Source organism: Prunus avium, chromosome 1 (genome assembly GCF_965620075.1).
Source record: "Prunus avium chromosome 1, drPruAviu1.hap1.1, whole genome shotgun sequence".
Taxonomy (NCBI): domain Eukaryota; kingdom Viridiplantae; phylum Streptophyta; class Magnoliopsida; order Rosales; family Rosaceae; genus Prunus; species Prunus avium.
In genome coordinates this window covers 3,318,357-3,328,544 of record NC_142284.1, presented here as the reverse complement: position 1 = coordinate 3,328,544, position 10,188 = coordinate 3,318,357, and the positions used below count along the sequence as shown (strand labels likewise).

Genomic DNA, 10,188 nt, shown 5'->3' with positions numbered 1-10,188 from the left:
CTTTTGCATTAAATCGGTCTCAACAACTAACTGGTCGCTACATTTAATTATAAATGAGCTCGGGTACGGTTGTAACTTATACCTGTGGTTTCACCCGACGAAAACCCTAAGCAGGAAAATAGTAGCTAGGGCAGCTCTAAATGCACCCACTTGTGCCCACATGGCTACTTTTGTTTGCTTGACAGGAAGTTCTTCCGTCCTGTCACATTACAAACTGGAAGAAGATATTGATTTCATGACTATGTTATTTTCGGCTAATTAGCGAGATTGGTTTGGACATAGCAAAAAGATCAAAAATTGGACATTCACTGGGGAAATTTACCAGTTACAGCAGGTTTTTGCTACTGCAAGGACCACCAAGATGATACATGAGAACATTTTGTATGAACCATTCAATGCAAATCAAGGTCACTCGTCACGGGTCCACGCGCGTATATCCCATAGTAGAACGTATGGTACAGTACTTTCATCTGCCTCAGATCAATTTAAAAAATTTGGGTTATATCACGTAATGAGAACAATAAGATGAGTGATTTTCTATTATATAAATTGCAAACATTAATTTGGTGCATATAGATTTTAGTTTCAGGCATAGTGATGAAGACTTAATGAAAATATGCTCCGTCAATGACAGTAACTAGGTTAAATATTATGTTAATCTATTTATTCGATTTGATGATGAAGCGATTTATATTATGTTCATATATGCTTCGTCAATGATTTACGAGAAAAGAAACCTTTCAAGATTTTTGGATCTTTAGCTATGATTTTAAGATGTACATAAAAATGCATTTCACTACATTTCTGTAGAAATTAATTGAAAAAAAAAAACATGTTATTTTGCAGATCCAACGACTAACCAATTGTCTCAATGGTTCTTTGCTAACTGTGCCATGTGCTATGTAGATGAAGAATTTATTGCCTGTTGAAAACTTGCTCTTCCTGTCTTGCTCGCATTTAAATTCTCATCAAACAAAGTATGCATTGAAAAATGTCATACAATCCAACTCTGTTCTCATATATAAAAGGTCTCGCCTCATGAAATAAAGCTGAAAAAAGAAGCTGGATCGTGAATTAATGTGTTTTGGTCCCTTTGAAACTATTGTAATGACTCGTTATATCTTCTCTGTCGACGGTGTGAAGTGAGGTGGGATATACTTCTCATCTTACTAACAATAATGACTATCTTTTTGAAAGTTCCAGCTGTTCTAATAACTGATTGCAGAGTAATTTTATGAAGCAGGTGGTCTGGTAGCACACGTCTTTGATTCTTGGTGACGAGGGAGTCTTGATCTATAATACAAATGGATAACATTTGAGAAGGAAATGTTCATGTCCTACTTGTGTATAGTGTTGTTGAGGTAAAATATCCTATGGACCGAGCTAAGGTAAAACCTAAGCGTTCGGGTATTATCGCCAAATATCACAACTCTCTCGTATACTTTACTCCTAAACACTCGACTAACTTAAGCGTCAGATAGACTTTTTCCAACAATAGATGTGTCACATCCCCAATCCATTAATTGATGTTTATTAAATTCTGTTGTAAAATCCAGTTGTAAAACTAGCACCACATGAATAATTCGGTCCAATTAATGAGATAGGACGTCCTTCAAGTGGTGCTAGTACTGGGAATAGTGAAGAGGAGAGAGGTCAAGCAAACCGACAGTTTTTAGTGGGAAATTAATCAAGCCTCCAGTTTTTTCGATCCAGTCTCCCTTTGGTTTGGTGGATCACTTTCCTAGCCCATTAATTTGTGTATAGGGTTATATGCAACTTTAAGACTTGCATATAATTCATTTCTGAGTTAAAATCAATGTGTACATCAACACATTGATCAAACAAGTTATTAGGCACTAATGATTAACCAGTATATATACTTTTTCTTTTCTTATAATTAATTTAAAATCGGGGGATAGCAACATTAACAAATGTCAAAACCTCATTGGCTTTAAGGAGGATAGTATTAGGAAATAGAGTTGGTACCACTGTATGAAGTAGGTGGCTATAGTACTACTACTATGAATGTAGCCAGTGATGAAGATGATAGGTTTTTTTTGATAGCTTGGAACTGAATTTGATACCTAATTGCCAAGAGTAGGGAAGGCCCATCCTCAATCCACAAAGTAAAACATAAGTCGTACTCCATAATTCCATTGATGACATTTGGTAAATCCAGGCATCCTATAAATCTCCAGCACAAGAAAGCAAAAAGATTCAGTTCTTCCTTTGTCAAAACTACCAAACGTAGCTGAAAAAGCAATGGTTGAAAGAATAACCCAGATGATTAGCAAAAAGAGTAAGCACTTCATAAGTGCTTTTATTGAAAACGCATAAATTTTTATTTAAAATCCAAATGCTCCCTATAAAGGCACTTGATTGAAAGTGCTTCCTCAAGAAACATTTGCGTCTCCATAAACATTTTAAGTTTTTCTGTCAAACACTGTCGGAATCATTTTTAGTCGGGTTTCCTTGGAGTCGGCTATGGGCTTGTACTCCTTGCTGAGCTTCTTTTTGGTAAGCCTTGCAATCCGTTGGGCTTTGTCTTGAAATTGCTTGTTTGGGCTCGTCCTTGCTCACCCTTTCGTTTTTCTGGTAAAATGTTCTCATATGCTAAGAACATAATACGTGTTGAGTTGAGAGACAAAGTTTGTTAAAAATTTGGCAAGTCTCCTTTGATTTGGCAGCATGAGGGCTCTTTCTTTCTATATTCGCCACAACACGCACGCCAAACGTGACAGTGACTGTAATCAGCTGTAGTTTTCTTCTTATATATACTCATAGCATATGCTGATCTAGTCATAATTCTCATTATATGTTAGAAGAGATTTTAAATTTAAATCCTCCATTATAAAATTTAAAAATATTACAGAAGCATGTGATGTGTCGAATATACAATCTGATATAGATGTCATGTTTGGAGAGAAGATATATATGTGTTAGAATGTAATCGTCTATAATCACAAATGCTGATAGAAACCTTATTTTACCGAATTTTTTTTTCAAAGTTTAGGCATCAAATGATGTAGAAGGTGGCTTAAAGTATCTTAAAGTATCTTATTATTTGAGATCCTAAATTTTTAAGATTTGTTTCGGTTTCTATACTACTACCATTATTTGAGATCCTAATCAATAATGCGGTGGATAACATGACAACCTCTTATTTGTTAGAAATGACAATATCTTATTTATTAGAAATAAATAAGATTTAGACACGGATTAAGATAAGTTCGATCCAACATTACTTTGTTTGAGAAAATTCCAAAACCAATTTATAAGGTTTGGTTATTCCATGCCAAAACCAAATACAAAAAGGGAGAAATTTTAGCCGTTGGGGGTTTGTGTAAAGAAGAAAGCAATCCACGATTAATAATAATATTATATTTATTTTTGGTATTTGGATTAATTTCACTCTAACCTTGGTACTTGGATTTTTTTTTTATTTAATCAAATAAAAGTCACAATCTAACACAACGGCTTCCTTTATATGGTAATAATTGAAGAACATTCAACCAAGTAACATCGGGTCTTGTCCCCTAATGACACTTTAGGGGAAGGTCCCCCCCGGAAAATTACAATAATAAAACAAAGTATAGTGGCCAAATCCACCGCAACGCAAGGAATTGATTATTCCAAAACTAAAATAACAAAGACTAAAAGAAAAAATGCTTTGTTTCATACCTTTCAGTACTTTCTCTTGGTATGTATTTTATCCCCTTATTTGCTTTAATTTTATTTTTTTAGAGGCTGCCGTTTTTTGTTATGTGATTTCAAAGTTATAATCACATGGAATACTGCTTTGTTCCAAGAGCGCTCGAAATTCTTACCAAAATCAATCGATCAAGTTGACTGATTCAACCTAATTCCACCAATTTTAATTATTTTATCTTAACTTTCATGGATTTGATCTGATGTGAAATGGTTATTTTTAGGGCTACAACTCGATAAAAATTTAGTTGCAACGGAAATAACACTATTTTGCTATTTTTGGCAAATAATGAAAAATCACGTAAAAATGTTATCATACATATATCATAATATTATTAGTCAGGAATAACAGAATAATGCTATCCATATTTCATGAAAGTTTTTCTCCTAGAACTTGGACTAACACTGAATCAATTCAATAACATGTTTAACGTGTAACGTGTAATTTAACATTTCACATGTTTAGTCCATGTCTTTTGTTTTTTTTTGGGTCAGAATGTTTGGTCCTAGACAAGGACCGATGCGTGTAAAAGGCTATATGGGCTACATCCCATACGAAATTATTTTTCATTATTAAAAATCATGTAGTCTTGACACAAAAAAAAGAAAAACCATGTATTCAAATAGCCATATAGACCATCCCAGATTTGAAACCAACTTACTCACCCAATACCTAAAATACAACTCGAAAGCACACTTGAGTAAGCAAGCATGTGAGAAACATAGCAAAACTTTCCTCTCTTTCTGTTTGTTGAGGTAATTTTCTTCGCTTAGTTATTACTAGGGATTTTGTTAAGATTATGGATTTTTTTCTTCTTTTTTTATTATTTATAAATCATGAATAAGAGTTTGGTGTTAACTCTTCTTATTCTATGTGCATTTTCATTTAAGGAAATTTCCCGATAATATCGATAATGAATTAATAATTAGTGACTGAAGCCTTATAGGGTGAACTTACCCCCTCCCCCCTCCATACTAATCAATGATATTCACTCGTGTCGTCGAGTTTCTTTGTAAGGTAAATCCAACTCAATCGATTTTGAAATCCTGAATCCGTCCAACTTCTAGATAATACGTTTGTTTGCTTTCTTAAAATCATGTTTTTGATACCAATGGGTTCTAACCTAGTGGAAAAGGGTCTTGGCTTGCTGATCAATGGTCTCAAGTTCGAACCCCCATGACACCTTGGTAGTGTGTGTGAGAAACCCTCATCTCTCCCCTTATAATTTAGATTATCGCTTACATAAACAAAAATCGTGTTTTTGATTTATTTACAAAATCATGTTTCTCGTTTAATGTCATGAGGAATCATTGGACTGATATTTAGTTCTTGAAATGCAATAGTTGTTAAAATATTTAGAGCTAATAAAAGCTCAAACGATCTAAAAAGATATTTGAAGCCCCCAAAATCACTTATTAAGTTGGTTTTTTTTTTAATAAGAGTAATATTTTTGTAGAAATGTCACTTGAACATATACCTAAGTTTCAATTTGTCACCTTAAAGAAAAATTTAAGAGAAATGTCATCTTAATTTTTCAAAATCCATTATTTGTCATATGACTTTAACACCATCCAATTTTCCATCCATTTTTAAGGGTAATTTAGGCTTTCCATTTTCAAGGGGAAAAAAAGGAGAAAAAAGAGACCCCACTCCCTTTCTGCCCCACCCCAACCACACCCATCCCCAAAACACATCGCATAGGACCCCCTCCCCCATTCTTCTCTCTCTCTCTCTCTAAGCATGTATAAATTTTTTTATGGTGTTTAGTGAGCATGTCTGAAATTTTCAGATACCTAATTTAAAACTACTGCTTACCCAAAATCCAACCCCTTTCTTGTCTTCATAGCTTTATTAACTTACGCCATTGTGTTTCTGTTGAAGGATCTAAAGTTTGCTTGGTTACCATTTGTTATGTAGGCTATCGAATTGTTGGTTTGGTAGCTATCCTCCCACAAATTTTCAATATGCAATTGGAAAAATACCAAAAAGAAAAAAGAAGAAGAAAAAGTTGTAATCGGTTTGGGTGGGTTGAGGGAATTTGTGTGTGGAGGGTAGGTGTTCCATGGTAGAGAGAGAAGGAGGAAAGGGAGGAGGGAAGGGGGAATGGAAGAAAGGGAAGTGAAGAGGGAAAGGGGAATGGATTTCAAGGCGGGCGGGTTGGTTGGGCACAAGGGATGAGGGAAGGTGAGATTTTGTTTATACAGTTTTTTTTTTTTATGGTTTAAAAGATATACAATTTTTTATATAATGATTTTTCTATTTTTAAAATACCATTGAAAATTGAAAGACTAAAATACCCTTAAAATTTTATGGAAAATTGGATGGTATTAAAGTCAGAAGACAAATCATGGATTTTGAAAAATTAAGGTGATATTTCTCTTAAATTTTTCTTTAAAGTGACAAATTGAAAATGATGTATAAGTTTAAGTGACATTTCTACAAAAATCCCCATTATTTTATATCTACAATAGTTCTGATCTATGGGTGACTAATTGTTGTATCAAAGTCAAGTGATAATTTGACATTAATTCCAAAATATAAAGTGATATATTGAGGTATGAACCAAACTTAAATCATTTATCGAATTCTAACTCAACAATAGCTCACTCGTTTGACAATATATATATAACAATAGCTGACCATCAAAATCTTTGGTCTATGAAGACCAAGAGAACTGAGACTCCTACTACTGCCATATTAGTTTGGTTGGTGAATCATGCAAATTTGGTGTTGGCCACCATATATGCCATTATTTTTCCTTTATCGGAGTAGGTGTGAAAGGTCGCAATGCATATCAGTTTTTTCTACGGGATATTAATCTCTTTTTTTTCTAGTTGTATCATTATTAATATTCTGGTCTGTAAGTTAAGGCTCTTTTATTAACAGGGTTAGACCCTATTAACGGAACATATCTTATATTAATTTCTCAAAATGTGTGTGTTGAAGGGTATATTGGATTTTATTATTATTTTACAAACGATATGATATTTGCCAAGTACTTTTACGACAGGGCAATACAATCACAATAATATAATAGTGTTAATCATAATTAAATACTACGTTCATCATAAATATATATCATCATCACCATTTATTTGTCAATACCTCCAATTTAGTTGATGCAAATACTAATGAAAGAGACACAGAAATATGGACCCCCGTTTGACCCTTAACGTCCTTGTCGGGCAACCTCAAACATAGATAAGCTCAAGGCCCTTTGGGCAATAGTGGTTTTTGTTTTTTTTAAAGGTTTTTTTTAGGAGCTATTTTTTTCTCAGAAAAAAAAAAGTTTTGACTATTCTTTATAGCTTTACACTTCTTCTTTTTTATTTTTATTTTTATAAAGAACTTACTTACCAACCCAAAAAGAACATTACTTTAAAAGATTCTGGCAAGAGAAAAAAAACAAAAACTTAACAACAACAAAATCGAAATTCCATTCGACTAATATTCTTTTGTTTTATGTTTGAGATGGTAAGCTTTCAAGGTACTTAAAGTTGCTAATTATAATCTAAATAATATATTTGAACTTGAATTCATAAAATCAAATATTCAAATTATCGAGCTGTTAAGATGGCATGCCAAATTGTTTGGAAAAGACAATATTTTCCGATGTGGGATATTTTCCAAATTATTGGCTCTCATATCACTTGTTGGCGACTCATTAATTGCTTTTGTGTACCTGAGTTGACACCGCCTTAATCAACCTATGTGTGCTCAATTAATTGTCTCTAATTTAACAACTTTATGTGATGAGGTGTTAGTTCTATCATCTAAAGTCTTGTGATTAATTTTATCCTAAAAGATCTTGATGCGATGTAGAGAAAAAAAAAATCCCTGATGTTGGAAAACTATTTTTGGTCCATGCAATTTCTAAGAATGACTTGATTTTTTTTTTTTTTTGGGGTCAAAAAATGACTTGAATGTTAGAAGTGAGATATTGGAGGAGATGCATTTTATGAATTTCTCACTTAATGAACTTGAGAAAATTGTGGCATTTTTTGGAGAAGACAAAGACTAGAGTAGCATTTACGTCGTTATAATGATGAAGATGACGAAGACTAGAGTAGCATTTACATCGTTATATTTATTTGGAATTTTTATACGAATTTTTGGTTTTTCTTCGAAATCTTTTCTTTCGGTTACAATATATATTTTTTCTATGAAATACTTTGGTGTGGAGTTATGAGTATTTTTGTTTTACATATTTTATGGGGATATTTTACTATATTATGTTGAATACATTAGTTACGAATTAATTAGTTCTAAATGGTGCTAATCATAGTCACCCGTATGTTTATTTGGTTGCTACATTGTTAGACAACTCTCCTAAACAATTCTCATTATCATTATATACATCAAATGTACAAGTTACAACACTATAAAAACATCGATCCACATAATCAAATCTTCGTGTGGAAAATCATGGTAAGAAGTTATTCAATGCATCTCTCTAGATTTTAAAATAACTTTGACACAATTTCTTTTGGCATGGAAAAATAAAGTATTTTATCTATGCCGGGCCGCTCCCTATGTGATTGTGCAGCCACCATGACCAAACCCGATGGTCTATATGACTGCGTTCCATGGTTTTATATGTAATATCACTTAATTTTTTGATGATATAAAACATAGATGGTAGCCAATGAGGGTTAGTTGAGTTGGTAAGAATCGTTCTCTTCGCTATTCAGATATAAGTTTCCGATTGCTGACAATCCCTCTTGATAGATAATCTATAAAAACCCAAAAATGTGCTGAGATCCCCTCTGTAAGTCCTCAAAAAGACTTTAGTAAACCTTGATCATGGGATGGGTAGCCTCCCTTCTCCCTAAAACTTTTTTTCATTTAAAAAAAAAAAAAAAAAAAAACATAGCTGGGTAGTATTTCACAACAAAAGGGCAGTTGAGTCATTTGACAATACCAATGGCATTTATGTCATTCCCTCAAAACTGCGGGGCATATGTAAAACCAAACCACATATAAATTCATGAACCACGCCGCTTCAGTCAGTCTCCCCCTCTCTCTCTTCTATTTAATCCCCAATCTTCTTTCTTCCTCCTCTTCTCCTCTCTCGCTCTCTCTCTACAATCTCAACCTCTGTATCTCCCCATACTCCGCCAGATTCCGGTGGCCCCACTTCTCTCTTCTCCGTCCGTACAGTCCGATACATCATCATCCCAATCGGTTCGGGCCACAGCTACCTGGATCCGATGTCATCTATCGAATCTAAGCCTCTAACCTAACCCCCAATCCCCACCCCATCTCCTTCCAATTCACAAATAATTATTTTTCTTTTTCAAATTTCCTTTTGTTTCTCTAAAAAGGCATTTTTCTTCTTCTTTGTTTTCTTTGTGAAATTACATTTCTGACTCTACAAATCCCCACTTCTGGCGTTTTAAAAAAGAGTCCTCCGGTACCTGATTTGACGCATTTGTCCCCCGGCAACGAATCCCCACTTGACGGTTTTGCCCACTCTGGCTTTTTTCCATTTCGAGGTTCGTTCGCTGACGTGGCATGGAGTTTTAAAATCACATCTTTCAAAACTTAAAGATGAGTTTCCAACAAAGCCATAGCCGTAGGATCGTGCCACCTGGCGCATCCAGAAAGCGAAAGGAGAGACAAGCCAATGCCTCGTCCAACGGCTTTAAACAGCCGGCTCCAAAGGCTCCAACCCCAAGCCAAACGACAGCTCCGACTTTGTCGTCGAATCGGCTGCTGGCGGGCTACATGGCGTACGAGTATTTAACGAAGGGCACGCTGTTCGGTCAGAAGTTCGACCCGGCTCGAGCCGAGGCGGTGCCGCTGATGAGCTCGTCAGCCGAGCCGAGGAGGGGGAAGTCGGTCGAAGCCGGGAAAGTCGGGGCGGGCTCAGGTTCGGGTGTGGGTGCGGCGCAGGAGAGTTACGCTGAGGTGGCGAGCATGTTGAAGACGGATGGGGCCCACATTCCGGGGATTGTGAACCCGACGCAACTGGCGAAGTGGATTCAGATGTGACAACAGGGATTATATATAACGGGCCTTTGTGTTGTTGCGTAAGTTGGGGACGTGGCGCTTGGTGATTGGCTGGATGGTTTTGGTCCACGTCAGCTAGTTGGTGTAGTAGTTGATAGTAAAAAGAAGCGGCTGAGTTTCCGATTCAAAACAAAGCGCAGGATTTCGTGAACAGTGAGAGAGTAAGTGAGTGTGAGAGAGTGTGAAGGTGGCGAGTGAGATCAAAACCATTTCTCTCTCTCGCTCTCTCTCTCTCTCTCTCTCTTCTGTTTGTGATGACGATAATGTCTGCGTTTTGGGTTTTGTTGTATTTATTTGTAGGAGGATGAAGAAGAAGAAGACGAAGAAGAAATTAAGAGAGAGATGACAGAATGCACGTCTGCTGTGTGAAGATCGGAGCCATTTGAATTTCCGGTGCTTAATCTGTTGTTCTTGTCGATTAGCTTATTTAATCTATATATTTAAGGTCGATCTTCGACAATTATATA

The 10,188-nt window shown here is 35.4% G+C and overlaps 1 protein-coding gene across 1 annotated transcript; it reads left to right on the top strand.

Annotated features, from left to right (window-relative positions):
* Positions 1 to 8,704: 8,704 nt before the first annotated feature.
* EDA6 (embryo sac development arrest 6) lies at positions 8,705 to 10,188 on the top strand. The gene has a single exon (XM_021951674.2). The coding sequence runs from the start codon at positions 9,260 to 9,262 to the stop codon at positions 9,701 to 9,703; it is 444 nt and encodes a 147-aa protein (XP_021807366.1). The 5' UTR covers positions 8,705 to 9,259; the 3' UTR covers positions 9,704 to 10,188.

Excerpts from the sequence above, each read along its gene's own strand:
- EDA6 (XM_021951674.2), top strand. The coding sequence starts at position 9,260 with ATGAGTTTCCAACAAAGCCATAGCCGTAGGATCGTGCCACCTGGCGCA.